The 20,409-nt window shown below is 32.8% G+C and overlaps 2 protein-coding genes across 2 annotated transcripts in view; one reads left to right on the forward strand and one right to left on the reverse strand.

The window, feature by feature from the left end:
* The window catches only part of LOC111624857 (GDP-fucose transporter 1-like), a 34,910-nt gene extending 22,167 nt beyond the window's left edge, over positions 1 to 12,743 (forward strand). The window contains exons 6-7 of the mRNA XM_023367817.1: positions 11,367 to 11,659; positions 11,728 to 12,743. Coding sequence (XP_023223585.1) covers positions 11,367 to 11,659; positions 11,728 to 11,955 — 521 coding nt within the window. The 3' untranslated portion in view covers positions 11,956 to 12,743. The remainder of the gene's footprint in view (positions 1 to 11,366; positions 11,660 to 11,727) is intronic.
* Positions 705 to 4,276, reverse strand: LOC111624858 (DNA damage-regulated autophagy modulator protein 2-like). Its single transcript, XM_023367818.1, has 5 exons — positions 2,267 to 4,276; positions 2,061 to 2,182; positions 1,203 to 1,357; positions 953 to 1,130; positions 705 to 847 (listed from the first exon to the last, which is right to left on the reverse strand). The coding sequence occupies exons 1-5, from the start codon at positions 2,335 to 2,337 to the stop codon at positions 732 to 734; spliced, it is 642 nt and encodes a 213-aa protein (XP_023223586.1). The 5' UTR covers positions 2,338 to 4,276; the 3' UTR covers positions 705 to 731.
* Positions 12,744 to 20,409: the final 7,666 nt, after the last annotated feature.

Genomic DNA, 20,409 nt, shown 5'->3' on the forward strand with positions numbered 1-20,409 from the left:
TAATATTAATTGTGTTATGCTACCGCTAGAGGATTTTATTAACTGTTTTACATTTTACGGCGAACGGTAGCCTACATAGAAAGGCCGACTTCGCCGGTGGAATTGTTATTGCCTCGTACAGCGTGTGAAGGGACAGAAAATTGATAAAGACTCATCTATGTATGTATAGTCAAAAAGAAATATATTTTCTATAAATGTCATAATTTGTCCTGGCAAATTTTTATTTTTTAACAAAATGTAATATTAATTGTGTTATGCTACCGCTAGAGGATTTTATTAACTGTTTTACATTTTACGGCAAACAGTAGCCTACATAGAAAGACCGACTTCGCCGGTGGAATTGTTATTGCCTCGTACAGCGTGTGAAGGGACAGAAAATTGATAAAGACTCATCTATGTATGTATAGTCAAAAAGAAATATATTTTCTATAAATGTCATAATTTGTCCTGGCAAATTTTTATTTTTTAACAAAATGTAATATTAATTGTATTATTTTTTAAGCCTATATGTATGTTTGTCCAAGAAATTTTTGAATGAAATACAAACCGCACAACTTCAAAATCGCATAAAAATAATCCGCATGAAAAGAGACCTTACAGTATATATATGGGTCTGCTATATCTTTATTATATGAATCAATTAGGAAAATCTAATAATTTAAACAGAAAAAAAAATTTTTAATTGATTTAGAATGAATTAAAAATTCTTTAACCATGTTATGTGTGAAAATTTACTCTAATATAAAAATTGGTAATTTTAATTTACTACTTACTCCATCTTTTGGATACCATTTTGTTGGATCTTTACCATTAAAATGTTTCATAGCAATAACTCCTGTTACAATAGCTGTGTAAATAGTTATGTTCAGAAAAATAATTTTTCTTTTGTCGCTACATTTTTCAAAATAATCATGTAATAAAAACAAATATAATAAATACAAAAAAAGGATACTTATGATAAAACATACTGATGACATTAAAGCCAATCCAAGTCTGACACGAGCTACTGCTAAAGAATTCAGAAGAGGATATGCATAATAAGACATTATGGTTTGAAGCCACATATATACTATGCCAGATCCAAAAGCTATAAAGGTACCAATAAAATGTACTATTGACACAGAGGTTTCCTACAAAGAAACAAATAATAAATAATTCAATTAAAATAGTTTTTAAAATCTCAAAAATTTCAGAAAGTTTACCTGGAAATTTGCAACCAAGGTCACTCCAAATGCACCTATCCATCCCATCCATAAACTTGCAAGATTGAACTTCAAAACTTTACTAGACTCTGCTGATAGATGATCACGATAGTATTGTTCTACTTGCTTAAATTTCACATAGGTTGTTGCCATTACTATTTAAATAATATTTTTCATATAATTACAATATTTATAAGGATTAACTAACTACTATGAATGAATGAATCAATGCAGCTTTAACAGTGGGTGAAGTTTAAATAATGCTAATGTTTTTGACCCTATGGGTCATTGTCTTCAGTCAGACAGCTGAAAGTGGAATAACAGTGTCAAAAGAAAAGAAGATGGAATAGACTCCACTAGAGTAAACAATGGGGGAGGGAGACTATAACAGCAGCATTTGATTCAAAAAAATAAGAAGATATTGACAAGTATGGGAAAAGGAGTTCTTGTCCCTCGGGTTTATAACTGAGTGGTTATAAATTTTACACTTCTCTACAATGCTGACATCGGAGAGGTGAAAGAGAATTCTTAAGATTTCATCCATTGTTGAAGGTGCATTGATTAATTCAGCTACAATATTTAACCCCTAAATTTTCAGTTTTAAATAATACCATCAGTGGGCCGCGGTAAAATATCAAACGTTGACTGGTCCGTGGCAATAAAATGGTTGGGGACCACTGCATTAAAGTATCTCCAAATAAAGTAGTTTTGTTTGATGATGGTTAGTTTAAAAATTAAACTTGTAAATTCAATTCATTTAACATTTATTTTAATTTTAACCACTATTGCATATAATATTAGTATAATATTAATCATTATTTTCTTTAATATGTATAAAAATCAAAATACAGAACTTACAAAAAAGTGCTACAATAGTTAGCAATTCTCCAAAAATACAACTCTCTGGGATGTAAGTTCCTGTATCACTGATATATGGAAACTCAATTTCAACATGATGAAGACAGATAGATATGACGTATCTAAAAATGTATTAATTCAAGATAAATGTTATTTGAAAATATTTAGTATTTTTAGAATATCTGACAAAATTTCTTAATACTTACGTGATCAGAAATGTTACAGGAATCAAAACAAACAATAATAAAGGTAGTAAATATACTTTTCTTAGCACCATGCTTCAACAAATTTTTTAACCTGGAATTAATAATTTTATTTAGAAAATAAATTATTGATGTGTTTTTTAATGATATTACTTATAAATAAATGCTTTTATAGGTAGACTAGAACTAAGATCATGGGGACTGAAGGTGGTTTGGATAACTGAACACCAAACCATATAATGCTAAAAAATTTACATTAATGCATCATGTCAGGATAATAAAATAATCATAAAGAGAGCCAAACTTTATCTTTATCAAAAGAAATAATCACATATGTTCCTTTGAACAAAATAGATCTTTGCTACAAAATTAACAACACAACTGTCTAGTGACATTATGGAAAAGGTTATTTATGCAAATAAATGAACCTTTTCCATACCACTTCATTGCCTGAAAAGGATAGTTATATACTGTTCTTTTCAGGCAATGAAGTGCTGTTAAGTTGGAGAAATGGCATAAAAGTCATACTTAATCTAATGCAACACACACATCATTATCATAGGCAAAGACTACTAGGGTAGTCATGAAAGTTCCTTCTTGATGCTGTATTTACACTCCTTACTCCACTTCCCTAGGCCTCTAGCTGTCAATCCTGCATACTCCTATGAGTGGCTTATGTTATGACTTCTGGCTAAACAATGTGATAGTTATGTGTGTATATAATTTGCCGACGAAAGAGATATAAGGAATACCAAGACATGACTCGTGAACAGAAACAATTAATATAAGTTTATTTACAAGGCATAAAACAAGTATCACAGGATCTTTTGTTGGAAACCCAACTAAGGCTGAACACCAGTGATTTTCCCATGTCGGAAATACACACGAGTACAGACAAAAAAAAATTTTGCACGTAACAAAAATAACCCGAAATTAATATTAACTTAAAAACTACCTTACAATCTAAATGAAAATAAGAAATGGAAATTAAAAGAGGGTAGATAGAGAGATTAGTTGTGAAAAGTACCTGGGATTTTTGGGGAATACCGTTCTTCACTTGCAAAATGGGGTCCACTGGGGACAAGTCTTCTTGCTTTTCTCTTGTCTTTTGTCACGCAAGGCAGTTCAGTTGATTCTCCAAATTTTGTGATAATCCAAAATCTCTTGCTTTGAAAAAAAAGCACTCTTTATCGAGTCTCTTATTGAGCCACATAGTACTCGCCAAAGCTTAACTGCTCTGCACGTCCTTTCTGATCTCCTCAGACCACAAGGACCTCTGTGTGTTCTATCCAAGATCCAGCTCAAGAATGACCTCCTTTTACTTCCCCTTTTGGCCCATCATTGTTCTTTCTATTGTTTGATATTTCTTGGAACAGACCCCCCATGCGGACAGAAGAAGGATTAGAAAGGGATAGGAAGTTCTAGAAGGGAAAGCAAAGAACAAAGAAGACTAAAACTATACTTAAATTAATATATACAAAATGGCATACTGCCACAACAACTCCACTTTCTTCTTTGTTTAAATGATTGATGATGTCTAGTTTTGATTCTATTGTCAGCCTGTTATACTTCCTTTTAGATGACAATGTGAGCTCTTTCAAAAACAACTCTCACAATGTCCACAAGAAATGTGCAAAAGCAGTGCACAACACCTCAGTGAAGATATTTGTGAATACATTTTTATGATTTCCAAGAGTGTTCTCATTGTCCTGCAAAAGGTCTTTTCCAAAAGTCTCTCTGGCCAGCGTGATATGTTTTTTATACTACACTCTTAGAACCTATAACTGGTGTGGTATAAAAAATGCAAGATAAAGATCACCACAGACATTTTCAAACTGCTGTGAGATCTTCAGGTGTGAAACAGAATAACTGATGGGACAGAGCAAACCATTACAGAAATTCAAGAAATATTAGGTGTTACATGAGACGCATGCATGTTCGTCTGGTTGACATATTGTGACCTTAACGTTCGGAGTCCATCAACACCTGCAGGCCGGCGACAGAACCAACTCATCCGTAAAATAGAGAAAAATCTGTAAATTTGAAAACTATAAACATAAATTTAAATTTCTCAAAAAATAAATGAAAAAATCTCAAAAGTCGCTACTTTTGGCTGATTTGTCTGAGGTCTCCGCTACCTCGCTACGTCCCTCTAAAAGTCGCCATAGTTGGGAACACTGGTGACCAGACATCTAGGGTCTAAGTAAGGCGAAATGTAATCGCCAAACCGCGCTGTAGAAAGGCGGAAAAATTTTAAATTTAAAAATATAATTTCTTGCGAACGGCAGTTTGGGCCCCCCTTCCAAGTGGGCCCTGTGCGGGTGCACCTGCTGCACCTGCCTAGTTACGGCTCTGTGTATTTGCATCATATCATGAGCCAGATTTACTGAAACTAAATGAATTACAGTTTAGAAAGAGACTAAAGCTTAGAATTTGCATGCTTTTAAATTTATTTATTTATTTGGTGGAAAGAAAGGGCTTTTTTATATAACTTACTTTTTAGAATCAAAACAAACCTAAATCTGGTACCAGTGCCAGCTCGAGGCAAGTTTTAGGATGGAGCGAGATCCTATTATGGCACCTGGAGGTGGCCCACGCACTTGACCCAAGCACCTCTCAGCAGATAAGGCCATTCACATACTGGCCACATGCTTACAATTAAAATATCAAAAAGTGAAAAAAAAAATTTTTTTTGTTAATTTTCTTTACCACTGAGGCGCCCCCTAGGACTTAGCGCCTGGAGCGGCTGCTCTGTTCGCCCTATGGTAGGGCCGGCTCTGTCTGGTACTGGCCCATGAAAATTTCTAAAAATAAGTCTTGCTATCTTGTTTAACAGAGAATGGAGATGGACCATTAATGTTCACTACAAAAAATTTGTATTTTGCAAACAAAGAGTTTACTTAATATTACAAAATCATCAGTAAATGTTAATTCAGCAGTAATTTGTATAATAAAATACAGATATAATAAAATATTACCAATCTGTATAATAAAATATTATCAATATTACCAATTCTCCATATTTCTGTTGATTTAAAAATGTAGAGCAAATCATCACATATGAATATGATAAAATAATGTCTTACTTTATATTGTTAAATGCCTTCTATTTGATAATTATAGGACCATTATCAAGAGAAAGAAGGAAAGAATATGGTTCTATTCAGAATTAAACTCAGAGTTGTCTGATGGACAAGATATGCTTCCATCCAGTGACACAGATGTGACTAGATGATTTAGGATGTAAGTGTTTGACATCTACATTTGACTAAAACTTTGTTTTGAATATGTATTTCACAGTTATTATTTTTATACAATTTTCAGTGGGGAAACAGTTTCCCCATTTAAGGTTGTATAAAAATATGTGATATACTTGGAAAATTACAGAATCTAAATATAATGCTGATCATGAAAATGCAAATAAATTATAAATGCTATGTTTTGGAAGAAATATTAATATTTTTTGAAAATATGCACAACTTGTAGAACATATTTAGAATGAATTATGGACAAATTTATCTATAAGTAGAATATTTTTATAGAATTTTGACATCATCAAAATATTAATTCAAAACAATTATATAGAATCATGATGTGGATTGTGAGAGAGATCATTTACACTCGTTGGAACCAGGATCAAGCAGAAGTTGAAGGGTAGACCTCATCCTTTTGAATATACACAGGAAGTCCAGTAGCTGCCATATGATGCAAATTCACAGAAGTAACTGCCTTTATGCAGTTGAATTCTGAATGTTGCCAGCATGACAAAAATCAAGAAATCACACACTGGATTTGATCCTAGGCTTTTGGAGCAGCAATCTGAAGTAACCATTGCAGCCATTTTTTTTTTAAACTCGCCGCCTTGTGGACACTAAGAAGGCCTCTTTTTGTAAGCCCATTATGGATTCGGCTAGGCCCACAATGGGGGACCAGGTGGTGAGGGACAGGGCCCAACATATCTGAACGGACCACCCGCCGAAAAATTCCTGGAGACTATTCGATCCTGGGTCCCTCATAGCGGTAGGCTGCCACCTTGAATTCTCGGTGATCTGGCCGTCCACTGCAGCTATTCATTAAATATATGAGGGGACGTACAGGAACGTATTAAGCATTACATTAGATATTAGAATAATTTCTGAAATTTTGCAGGGAGGTTTGTTCATTAGGGTGATTGATATTATTAAATTTTGGTGATTAAAGGTCGAGGGATGGGAAAATAAAGGGGGATCGTGTGTATCTCCAGTAGGGTTCGACTTAATGACCATTTTACTTGTTATTAGCATTTACAATTTTTTTTTATTTATAAAACTCATTCCTACCCTCAAAATTATCTTTTTATATTTTTAACTATTATAAAATGGAGAAAAGTTTTTAAATAAAATATGATAACAGATGGCACCACGAAATGTTGCCGGAAAGTTAAGCAACTCGTTGCTAGATTTTTTTATTATTTTCTAATATAAATCCATTTCGAATCGCACTATCTTAGTGATTCCTCTTCAGTATTACATCTAAAAAATAATACAATACTTTTAAAAATAAAAATAAATACAATTCAGGTTATACAGTAAAAACATGATTGCTCACAATTACTCGTGTAACGGNAGTTGTTATTTATATTGTATCATTATTATTTATTTTATTTTACATTATTACTATTATTTTACATATTATTACCAAACGATCACCTAAAATTTTAATTTACTTAAGAGATGGCGCCTAACGCCTACCTCTAATGTCAAATTACTTTATTCCAATCATTTAATTATAGCCCGATATTTAGGCGATTGTTTGGTAATTTATAATAATGATACAAGTAATAAAACAAATTATAAAGTGTTTTATGAGCAAACAGGTAGAAAACAGTTGTAAAAAATGTATAAAAAGAAATTACCAGATGATTGGCCACCCCCTATGTAAACAAATGGTTGCAAACATGCAGCCATTCAGGAAAGAATAACGTAGAAGCATTGACTAACTGTAACTATATATAAAGAGTGATTTCTGAGAAAAACATTAACATCCTCTTCGAATTAGCTCAGTTTTTATTTACTAATTATGAGTAATTACTGTAGTGGTTCTTTCTACTTCTTTATTACTTTTTTCATCCTTTTTCTCTTTTTTTTCTGTTTTCTTCTTGTCTTCTTGTCACCTCCTCATGGCCTAAAACTCTCAGAAAAATCTTACTACAATTACTAAAATATAAACTCAGTTCTTATTATTACTAATACAACTCCAGTAATATTTGTTGTTCTATAATTATGCTAATTTTTATCATTAATAAAGGTTTATTTGAATTTATATTACAATCTTACTATATGATCTTTTGTTATTTCTTCTATGCATTTGGAGCTAGAACTATTTAAAATGACTAAGACAAAACCTTTCTCACTTTGTTTCTAGCTGTTTAAAGACTGGGTACAAACGTTTTTGGCCTTTTTAAAAGGCCTTACTCAGGTACACTGTGGTCTGTTGGAACGTTGGTTGGTAGATATCCAAACGGTGTCACTGTTTACATAAGTTTTGTCTTACCAGTGACGTCATTGTTGTTGATAAGGTTTAGACGATACTGAGGGCATTAAATTTTCTTTTGATATAAAATTTAAGGTGTGTGGATGACTATTGATGGGATAATTGCTAAAGTTGGAGAAAATAAAATTGGAAAATACACACACTAAGTAAAGAAGATGCACTAGAGCTTGCTGAGTGTAGATTGGCCTGCTTAGATAGGGGGTTACCGGGGAGTGATGTCATAGTTGATACCGAAGTATAGACAATGTTGACGTCGTCAATTAACCTTTGATACAATAAGAAAAGGTGTGCGAATGACTATAGATGGGTTATAAGTGCTACGCTCAGAAAGCAGAATTGGAAAATAAACGTGATAAGTAAAAACAAAAAAAAGCGCTAAGGGTTGCAAAAGGTTCGGTGAGGGTGGATTAGTCTATTTAGTTTAAGGGGTTATCGAAGAGTGATTTCCATGCAAAGGAGAGCGAGTCTGCATCTCTGCTGTTGATACAACTCTCTTTGAGGGATTGCGCAAATATTTCAATGGTTTCAACTGTTCTAAGTTTGCTATTATCAAGCGTAGGAATAATAATCTTCACCTCTTCCCATTTGGTCATTATATTTGGTTCGCTTGCAAATTGGGCTAGGGTGGAAGTGAACTTTTTGTTGTATGTGTCATATTTGTGTTCAGCTATCCTTCTTTTAAGTGATCTATTGGTTGAGCCAATGTATGTTAGTTTTTTGCTTGGATTGGATGTGGTGTCCTCTCGTGGGATTGTGTAAACTCCTGGTCTCCTGGCTTTGCTGCATTTGTCCTTGGGATTAGCCAGAAGTTTATAAATCGTAGGGTTGTGTTTGTATGCATGTATTACAATTCTAGACTTTGAAGCTGTATATCCTTTCATTAAATTGGAACCATGCTTCTGTGCCCTTAGGGATTTCCTCTTCCAAGCCTCTCCACCCAAGCCTAAATTCCACAAGCAGGTTTTACAACTAGCCCATCTAATGTGCTACACCTCATTCTTCACCTTCAACCAGCAAATCTATTTTCAAAAAAGGAGTTTCAATAGGTAGCCCCGTCTCTGGGGACCTCTGTGAATTAGTTGTTAGAAAATTAGATAGCCAAGTCTTAGAATCCTTCAACGCAACACTATCGTTCTTTTCATGCACTATGTCGATGATATTCTCATCATTTGGCGATCCAAGCCAGATTTAAATGCTGTGCTGCAGATCATGAACAACAATCCATTTGGATTTAAGTTAAAGTTAGACCAACAGAATGATAGGATGGCCCATTTCCTTGACCTCAATATATTCCTGAATCATGGTTGCATAACCACAAACGTATTCCATAACCCTAATCCACAATCTTTCTTCATCCCTGTAACCTCGAATGACCCATTTACTTATAAAATATCTGCTTTCAGGGCTCTAACCCATAGAGCTTTTACCCATTTCTTTAGCATTAAGGACACGCTACAAGAAATCCAACGCATCAAGTGCCTCGCCACAGCCCATGGTTACAACAGTAAACTAATTAATAGGCTTGCACAAAAATACATAGATGCTTAACAACCAAAGTGGTCAACTCCAAACCTCTAAAGCAACAAGTAAGCACATTATAGTCAATTTCGACCTAGAATGAGCAAAGCTTTTAAACTCATAACCAAAAATGTCAAAGCTACTCTCACATACAAACGCAACCCTATGATTTATAAACTTCTGGCTAATCCCAAGGACAAATGCAGCAAAGCCAGGAGACCAGGAGTTTACACAATCCCACGAGAGGACACCACATCCAATCCAAGCAAAAAACTAACATACATTGGCTCAACCAATAGATCACTTAAAAGAAGGATAGCTGAACACAAATATGACACATACAACAAAAAGTTCACTTCCACCCTAGCCCAATTTGCAAGCGAACCAAATATAATGACCAAATGGGAAGAGGTGAAGATTATTATTCCTACGCTTGATAATAGCAAACTTAGAACAGTTGAAACCATTGAAATATTTGCGCAATCCCTCAAAGAGAGTTGTATCAACAGCAGAGATGCAGACTCGCTCTCCTTTGCATGGAAATCACTCTTCGATAACCCCTTAAACTAAATAGACTAATCCACCCTCACCGAACCTTTTGCAACCCTTAGCGCTTTTTTTTGTTTTTACTTATCACGTTTATTTTCCAATTCTGCTTTCCGAGCGTAGCACTTATAACCCATCTATAGTCATTCGCACACCTTTTCTTATTGTATCAAAGGTTAATTGACGACGTCAACATTGTCTATACTTCGGTATCAACTATGACATCACTCCCCGGTAACCCCCTATCTAAGCAGGCCAATCTACACTCAGCAAGCTCTAGTGCATCTTCTTTACTTAGTGCGTGTATTTTCCAATTTTATTTTCTCCAACTTTAGCAATTATCCCATCAATAGTCATCCACACACCTTAAATTTTATATCAAAAGAAAATTTAATGCCCTCAGTATCGTCTAAACCTTATCAACAACAATGACGTCACTGGTAAGACAAAACTTATGTAAACAGTGACACTGTTTGAATATCTACCAACCGACGTTCCAACAGACCACAGTGTACCTGAGGAAGAAGGCCGAAAACATTTGTACCCAGTTTTTAAACAGCTAGAAACAAAGTGAGAAAGGTTTTATCTTAGTCATTTTGTTATTTCAAAATAAAAGTGGAAGATCATGTAAATAATTTTCTATCAAATATTGTATTAATAGATAATTTATAAAACAGTCATTCAGTTTTGTGACCTATTTTAAGATTTATTTCAATAAGATCAAAACAGAAGTTAGTAGGATCAATTTGTTACAAATCTGATATCTTTCTTTTTCATAATTTAGAATATCTTTCTTTCAGGACAGCATTTTTTATTCCACTGATTCATAGTTGTCTTTGCAACTCAGTTTAGTATGTTGTCTTTCCATGAGACCAGATGGTAACGGGTAAATCCTTAGTAAAAATTCCACAAATATTATATGCATGTAAATTATATGCATGTCATCTTTAGTCTTGTATAATATGCTGTTAAGAAATATCACGGACAGAAGACAAGCAATTTTATTTTCAACCTAGCTAGAGAGGTGGATGGAGTAGCCATTTCCCATGTCAATTGGACTGGCTACTCCAAGATTCCTACAAGATCACACACCAGTACCCATTGGTAAGATTAGATTTACCTTACATTTGCATAAAATGCAATAGGCAGAAGCCAGCAGCTATCAAGATTGGATCCTGGCTTATCCATTTCACAGTCCACTGCCACACTTCTAGAACTAGTCTACAACATGCCCTTCACCCTCAGATACAGTCTAAAAATTCCATATTGAATTTTTCTTCTTTTTCTTTTTTCTTTACTTGTAATTTAACTTGTGTGAAATGTCCAGTTATGAGAATGGTTTATGCTTTTATTCTTTTATAACTTGGGGTAGCCTGTAATATACAAATCAAATATTGTTTTGAATCTAAATGACTAGATGATATAATTTACTTTGTAATTTCAATAATTGAATTTATCTGTTAAATGCATTTCTAAAATTAATACATTCAATACAACTTTTTTACAGGAACGTTGTCAATATTTGGAGTTGCAGCAGGCATTATAGCAAGTTTCTCAGTTTCTCTATATTCCATTTATACAAAGAAAATGCTACCAGTTGTTGATGGAAGTATTTGGCTACTAACTTTTTATAATAATGTCAATGCCCTTGTATTATTTTCTTTCTTAATATTAATAACTGGAGAAGTCACAACTGTTATGAATTATGAAAAGCTGGATGATGCATTCTTTTGGTTATTAATGATTGTTGGTGGTATTTTTGGATTTGCTATTGGTTATGTTACTGGTCTTCAAATCAAGGTAGGTCCAATATAGGTTTTATTAGAAATGTTTTAAATTAAACTAAACATTTTCTTCTCTTTTCTCAGTTTACATCACCACTCACACATAATATAAGTGGTACAGCAAAAGCTTGCTTTCAGACAGTTCTTGCAGTTATGTGGTTTCATGAACACAAGCCATTTCTTTGGTGGACTAGCAATATGGTTGTGTTGGGTGGATCAGCTGCATACACTCGTGTTCGACAGCAAGAGATGAAGATGGTTCACATGGAAAAAGAAATACATCCAAAAAATTTGGCTGACAGTAAAGTGTGATTTCATATCTCTATTTTCATTAATGATATATTGGTAAATGGTTTATAATTAAGAATTATGTTATTTTAATGAATAATTATAAAACTCTTCATTGCACTTTTGGAGCAGAATATTACAATGTACAGAGTGGAATTGTAATATATTTATTAAATCAGTGTAATTGTTTCATATGTGAGTAATATATTTTTTGTAAGAAAGAAAGAAATTGATTTTACAAATATATTATCCATCTTATCAGAATAGGGAATGTTGTTGTTATAGCAACATTCCCTCTCTATCCAATTCATATGTGTATCCTAAATATAAAGACAACTCAGCATCAAAAAATAAATATAAAATGTAAAAAGTTTTTCTATTTACCAATTCAGAAATTATTTTTCAATTATCTAATATAGCTTTTCTTATGCTTTAAATAATTGTTTGAGTTATACAATATTGCAAAACTTTTAATACTTGCATTTCTGTAGGATGTGATATTTTTACACTTTATACCTTTTTTTTTGATGCCACATAATTTCATTCAGCTTGATGTATTTATGAATCATCCTGTGTAAAAAAATTTATTTTAGACTATATTTGTTAATGATTATAATAATATACAGTATTAGTATTTATTACATTATTATAAATATTATCAGGTATCAGTTTTAGGATTAATCATATATTCAAAATGTATTATGAAAGTACATATTGTGAACTTAGCTAATTGCATCCCTTGTACTGTAAATATAATCAGTATTATAAAAATTCTGTATAAAATTTCATTATATTTAAATAATAAAGATGTTAATAACCTTATCAATTACAAGTTAAAGCAAAAAGTAACATTCATTGACATAATATTTTGAACAATTCAAATAATTGGTACTAAGGCAAATTCTTTTGAATAATTTATTCTTTTATTTCAATAATTAATGAAATTAATCAGATTAAAATTACTTTAACATTTAAAATTCAAATATATTTTAAATGTCTACAGCTTATAAAATATATAATTATAGAAATTACATATAATGGGAACATATTTTAAAAATTCAAAATGTAATACAGTGTGAATTAAAAAAAGATTTGAGAAAAAAATTTAATTAATTAATAACACATTTAAATCCAATTAAAATCTTTGAGATTTAATATTTATATTTATGTACTGTACTGGTATTTAAAACCTTTAATGGGAATGAAAGAAACATTAAAATAGCATCTTTTCATTTCCTTCTTAGTGGTCAAGCCAACATTGGAATGATAATGATGAGGGATATATATGCCATATGTATTTGCAGAGCCGTAACTGGCCATTCCCGTGCCCCGTGCAAGAATTTGCATTTAGGCCCCTTAATTTATTCGGTTTTGGGAAAATAATAAAACAAATACATTACAAAAGATTTTTAATAAGATTTATTTTAATTGAATTTTTCTGGCTTTCATTTCAGCAAATTCATTAATTACACCATCATAATTAATATTTTTAACGATATTGTATTCTATTGAAATAATAGAAATATTGGATAATCGTTCTTGTCCGATAGTTGATCTTAAATAATTTTTTATTAAGTTTAACTTGCTAAAACTTCTCTCGCACGAAGCAATAGAAACGGGAAGAGTTAGAAATATTCGAAGAGCGACATTGATATTTGGGTAAGACTCAATTAAACCAAAATCATGAAGAGCCTGTAGAATATTAAGCGGAGATGCAGTTTCTATATTTTGTATAAGAGTCGTTACTTCAAAATTAAAACTTTCAATTTCACTTGTGAATTCGTACTTTTTTAAATCTTTGCTATATTTAATAGCGAGATCTGCAGCCGATTTTTTTAAATCAGCAAACTCATGCATTGTAAAGACCAGCCACAGCGAAAGCAAAAATCGTCACAGATAGTTTTCATTTTTTCATAACGCCAATCTATTTGACACAATAGAGTGTCAAGAACACTGTAAATTTGTATTTTAAATAATTTTTCGGGTGTCAAGTTACTTCCTTCATCTGGTGTTTTATCTATTTCCATTATCTTAACTCTTTTTTTTCGTTTATTAAGAAATCCCTTTTCTATACTTTTTGGTTTGTTTTAAGAATATGATCAATAATAGCATCTGTTAATATTGTTGGCCATAAAGCTATATCATTTATTACTTCCATGTATCTATATATATCGAAGCGTTTTTTTGGACTATTTCTATCTTCTGCGTTTTCGCAATCCCTTTTTTCAGTAGCATTTTAAAGACTGCGGGAGCCCCTTCGGGGCCCTACGCGCCCGCATAGTTCGCTTACCGCTTAATCCGCCGTTCAGGTATACACCACATATGCGTACCACTATAAAGCAAAAAATGATGTCAGAATTTCTGCACGCCTTTTACAACCTCGAGACTAAGATTTTATTCGGGAGTTACCGTTTTCAATTTAGTAATTTTAAAAAAATCCTCGGGCAGATTTATTTTTGTTACAAAATGTTACCTTTACAGATTTCTAGCTCTGCACACTGTAGAAAAATCTAGAAATACAGTTTTGTATATCGTAATAATATTAGTAGTTGCCAGAGAGCTCTATAAAGTAGAGAAAAATCTGTAAATTTGAAAACTATAAACATAAATTTAAATTTCTCAAAAAATAAATTAAAAAATCTCAAAAGTCGCTACTTTTGGCTGATTTGTCTGAGGTCTCCGCTACCTCGCTACGTCCCTCTAAAAGTCGCCATAGTTGGGAACACTGGTGACCAGACATCTAGGGTCTAAGTAAGGCGAAATGTAATCGCCAAACCGCGCTGTAGAAAGGCGGAAAAATTTTAAATTTAAAAATATAATTTCTTGCGAACGGCAGTTTGGGCCCCCCTTCCAAGTGGGCCCTGTGCGGGTGCACCTGCTGCACCTGCCTAGTTACGGCTCTGTGTATTTGCATCATATCATGAGCCAGATTTACTGAAACTAAATGAATTACAGTTTAGAAAGAGACTAAAGCTTAGAATTTGCATGCTTTTAAATTTATTTATTTATTTGGTGGAAAGAAAGGGCTTTTTTATATAACTTACTTTTTAGAATCAAAACAAACCTAAATCTGGTACCAGTGCCAGCTCGAGGCAAGTTTTAGGATGGAGCGAGATCCTATTATGGCACCTGGAGGTGGCTCACGCACTTGACCCAAGCACCTCTCAGCAGATAAGGCCATTCACATACTGGCCACATGCTTACAATTAAAATATCAAAAAGTGAAAAAAATATTTTTTTTGTTAATTTTCTTTACCACTGAGGCGCCCCCTAGGACTTAGCGCCTGGAGCGGCTGCTCTGTTCGCCCTATGGTAGGGCCGGCTCTGTCTGGTACTGGCCCATGAAAATTTCTAAAAATAAGTCTTGCTATCTTGTTTAACAGAGAATGGAGATGGACCATTAATGTTCACTACAAAAAATTTGTATTTTGCAAACAAAGAGTTTACTTAATATTACAAAATCATCAGTAAATGTTAATTCAGCAGTAATTTGTATAATAAAATACAGATATAATAAAATATTACCAATCTGTATAATAAAATATTATCAATATTACCAATTCTCCATATTTCTGTTGATTTAAAAATGTAGAGCAAATCATCACATATGAATATGATAAAATAATGTCTTACTTTATATTGTTAAATGCCTTCTATTTGATAATTATAGGACCATTATCAAGAGAAAGAAGGAAAGAATATGGTTCTATTCAGAATTAAACTCAGAGTTGTCTGATGGACAAGATATGCTTCCATCCAGTGACACAGATGTGACTAGATGATTTAGGATGTAAGTGTTTGACATCTACATTTGACTAAAACTTTGTTTTGAATATGTATTTCACAGTTATTATTTTTATACAATTTTCAGTGGGGAAACAGTTTCCCCATTTAAGGTTGTATAAAAATATGTGATATACTTGGAAAATTACAGAATCTAAATATAATGCTGATCATGAAAATGCAAATAAATTATAAATGCTATGTTTTGGAAGAAATATTAATATTTTTTGAAAATATGCACAACTTGTAGAACATATTTAGAATGAATTATGGACAAATTTATCTATAAGTAGAATATTTTTATAGAATTTTGACATCATCAAAATATTAATTCAAAACAATTATATAGAATCATGATGTGGATTGTGAGAGAGATCATTTACACTCGTTGGAACCAGGATCAAGCAGAAGTTGAAGGGTAGACCTCATCCTTTTGAATATACACAGGAAGTCCAGTAACTGCCATATGATGCAAATTCACAGAAGTAACTGCCTTTATGCAGTTGAATTCTGAATGTTGCCAGCATGACAAAAATCAAGAAATCACACACTGGATTTGATCCTAGGCTTTTGGAGCAGCAATCTGAAGTAACCATTGCAGCCATTTTTTTTTTTAAACTCGCCGCCTTGTGGACACTAAGAAGGCCTCTTTTTGTAAGCCCATTATGGATTCGGCTAGGCCCACAATGGGGGACCAGGTGGTGAGGGACAGGGCCCAACATATCTGAACGGACCACCCGCCGAAAAATTCCTGGAGACTATTCGATCCTGGGTCCCTCATAGCGGTAGGCTGCCACCTTGAATTCTCGGTGATCTGGCCGTCCACTGCAGCTATTCATTAAATATATGAGGGGACGTACAGGAACGTATTAAGCATTACATTAGATATTAGAATAATTTCTGAAATTTTGCAGGGAGGTTTGTTCATTAGGGTGATTGATATTATTAAATTTTGGTGATTAAAGGTCGAGGGATGGGAAAATAAAGGGGGATCGTGTGTATCTCCAGTAGGGTTCGACTTAATGACCATTTTACTTGTTATTAGCATTTACAATTTTTTTTTATTTATAAAACTCATTCCTACCCTCAAAATTATCTTTTTATATTTTTAACTATTATAAAATGGAGAAAAGTTTTTAAATAAAATATGATAACAGATGGCACCACGAAATGTTGCCGGAAAGTTAAGCAACTCGTTGCTAGATTTTTTTATTATTTTCTAATATAAATCCATTTCGAATCACACCATCTTAGTGATTCCTCTTCAGTATTACATCTAAAAAATAATACAATACTTTTAAAAATAAAAATAAATACAATTCAGGTTATACAGTAAAAACATGATTGCTCACAATTACTCGTGTAACGGACACATTGTGGAGTGGTGTTGGAATAAATTCACATTTACCTATTAGTGGCATATGTCTGATGACTACAGAAAATAAATAATTGATACTATTTTTTTATTTGAGGCTAAGGTGCCATGAAAATGGAAAAACGTTAAAAGCTTTATAAAAAAAATAAAAGTTTCTCCTGTAAAATCTCAAACGGATTTAAGGAGATAGCTTGTGTCATTGCATTAATTCCTAGGACCGAAAAAAGAACACTAAAACAGAAATTGAATTCGTCCATTAACAACTGTCTAAAACGTTCATAGTGCGAGCTAGGCCTTATTATTATTTGAAAGATAAATCTAACTTTTTGCTTGAATCCTACGATTTTTTTGGCTAAATATGACAGTGTTTTGATGAAACAATTGGCAAAATAAATTTCGTTCATATCTCTATGCAATAGCGAAATGATAAATTGTAGTTAGTTAAAAACATTTTTTCTTCATTCATCCAACCTACATTTGAAACGTCGCAGATTACCGGCTAAAATGAAATCCTAAATTCTTTCGATTATTAAAATGGGATAGATAAAGCCCGAGTTTTAACATTTGTTCTTCCTTCATTCATACGATTTTGGATATGTCAGCTTTTTCCGTTTATGATTTGGATAAAGCGTACTTTATTATGGATAAAGTTCAAAATGGATAGATTATAACTTATTAGTTACTTTAACCAAAAAAAGAAAAAAAAAACTTGGTCAGGCAGATGGCCAATCAGTTAAAGTAACTTTCATGTTATATAGTAATAATTGATGATTTGATGTACGAATTCAGTTCAAAAACTGTGTTCCTGTTTACGACAGAGTTTCACCATTATAATATAAGCGTGATCCTGATAATGCAAAATCTGTTTCCGAAAAATAGAATTATGAGAGATATAACTTTAAACACACATTATTTCATTTTGTTTAAAAATACAGGTAATCGTGATGAAAGTCAAGTAAGTTGTTTGGGGTGCCAAGGTTTCGCAGGCAAATGCAACTTTTTTATGGATGCGTATAAAGCGACAGAAAAGGAATTTGGTTATTTGTTATTAGATTTCACCCTAAAACGAACAAGAAACTTTCAGGGATTCGTGTTTTCCCGATGAATGAGGTATTTTTTGGATACACTTACCGATAAAATGAAGAACGTAAAGAAAAATTATCATATCTTAGCGCTTTTAGCTAAGACTACTTAATGAAGAGCAATATTGAAAGAAGCTACTTCCGATCAAATTAAAGTTTTGTGCGAAATATGCGATCATTTGCGGAGAAGAACTATACCTGCCGATGTTCATAAATTACGAAAATATAAAAAAAAATTATTAGGAAATTAAGTAAATACGTTCCTTTAAATATTAAGAAAAAGTTTTAGTTAAGCAATCTGGAGGATTCCTTTCTCTTCTGCTGGCGCCTTATTGTCCAAGGCTCGGATTAATTGGCAAGGTAATAGGAAAAGAATCTAATGGCAAAACAAATGGCTCTGGTCCCTCCCAAATTGCTTGCAGCATATCAAAAACCTGAAATAAGAATTGGTAATAATATCGAAGAATTAAACAGATAAATAACACCTTATCCTTGCTGAGAAATATATTTATTTTAAAAACAAACGTTTTCAGCCTGATTTACAGGCCATCCTCAGGTTGAGAACGAAATTGGAACTAAACCATTCCATTAATAGAATACAAAATTCAAATTAAAAATTAAATAACCAACGGAATAACATGAAAATAAAAAATAAAATTATATGGACAGTACATAGAAGTATTAAGAAATGCAATTACTAACCAATAACATAACACCTCTAATAAAATTACTATTCTAACTAGTTAAAGTTCTTAGCAAATCTTTTAACCATAAACTTCCATGCATCATCATCATCATCATCATCATTTTTATTTGTACAAACAAAGTACAGACCGGCCCCGCTTTCGTTCATTACCGGTTATACACGTTTAGTTTACAGTACTCAAGAGAAATGTTTTACACTTACACAAATGATAGACATTAAATATACATACATACACATAAATACATAAAGAAAAAAATATGAATAAGTCAAAACTTCCATGCAGAGGGAAGACTTTCGGCATCCCTCGCATTCAAACAGCCTTCCTGTAGTTTACTCCTATAAATCTGAATCCTTTCAGCGGTTATCGCCAAAGATGGGGAAGATAAAGGCTTGATGATGGCTGCCTCATTCCATTTGACTACAGAACCTTGTGTTTGCGCCATTTGGGAAAAAATTATTGCATTAGACTCCTTTCTGATATTATAACTATGTTCCTTGAGTCTAAGTCCCAAACTCTTGGTAGTTACTCCAATATAGTCTTTTTTAATATTCAATTGCATATTTTCGTATGGAATTCTATAAACTCCTGTACTTTCTTTAAATCTATGTCTGTTTGGTGCAATTTTGGAAAAAAATATAACATCATGGATGCCATAGGCAATATCGACTTCGCTTAGCAAGAATTAACTGATAAATGCATGGAGTGTGGGAGAAGTTATGGCTATAAAGGTATCCAAGAATTCTCAACAAGATGAACCTATCGCTGTATCATTAGGTTGATCAAACTCAATCTAATCGATACAGCAAAACTAGATGTAGACGAACATTGATACTGAGGAGTTACCGTAGGTTTCTGGTGAGAGTCTTATCAACGACGACCTTCAAGAACTGGCAGAACAAGGAATCCATGTAGAACTGGAAAATAGTGATTCTGAAAACGAAGAACCCCAAAAAGTTTCTGTATAGATTTCCTTAGTAAAAGTTTAGTAGCGATAAGTGAAATCGTTGATCAAATTGTAGCGAATAATCTAGATTTTGAAATGAGTGCAAAAGCAAAACGATGCGTTTTGGATGCGATTTTCCGCTACCGACATTTGCTTAAGGAAAGAAAACAGCGACAAATGAAACTTCACGATTTTATTGAAAAAAAAACAAGAATTTCAGAAAAGTCAGGACCTTCGACACAAAAAATGAACTATTAATATAGAAAGAATGAACTAATTAATATATTAATATACATTTCTGTGTGAATATGTTTATGTATTATTTAACATATATTATTATACAAATTATCTACATATATAAAAATGAATGTGTGTGTGTGTGTGTGTGTGTGTCTGTCCTTCATGCATTACCATACCGTTTATACGATTGCCGTGAAACTTTGGGAAGTTGTTTAATACACTCCCGCGAAGGTTTCTGGCATAGTACATTTATCCTACGATAGATGACGCGCGTGTATACGAGCATTTCATCGTGAGATCGATGGATTTCAAATTGTGAAGACCATTTCCCCCTCCAAGAAATATCTC

This window comes from Centruroides sculpturatus, unplaced genomic scaffold (genome assembly GCF_000671375.1).
Source record: "Centruroides sculpturatus isolate CEXI.00-Female unplaced genomic scaffold, Cexi_2.0 scaffold301, whole genome shotgun sequence".
In the NCBI taxonomy this organism is placed as follows: domain Eukaryota; kingdom Metazoa; phylum Arthropoda; class Arachnida; order Scorpiones; family Buthidae; genus Centruroides; species Centruroides sculpturatus.

Bases quoted from the DNA above. Each gene is read 5' to 3' on its own strand.
- LOC111624858 (XM_023367818.1), bottom strand. From the start codon at position 2,337: ATGGTGCTAAGAAAAGTATATTTACTACCTTTATTATTGTTTGTTTTG. The intron at 1,358-2,060 runs GTAAGTTCTGTA...TTATTTAAATAG, and splicing joins AACTATTGTAGCACTTTTTT to TAATGGCAACAACCTATGTG. The intron at 1,131-1,202 runs GTAAACTTTCTG...GTTTCTTTGTAG, and splicing joins CCTTGGTTGCAAATTTCCAG to GAAACCTCTGTGTCAATAGT.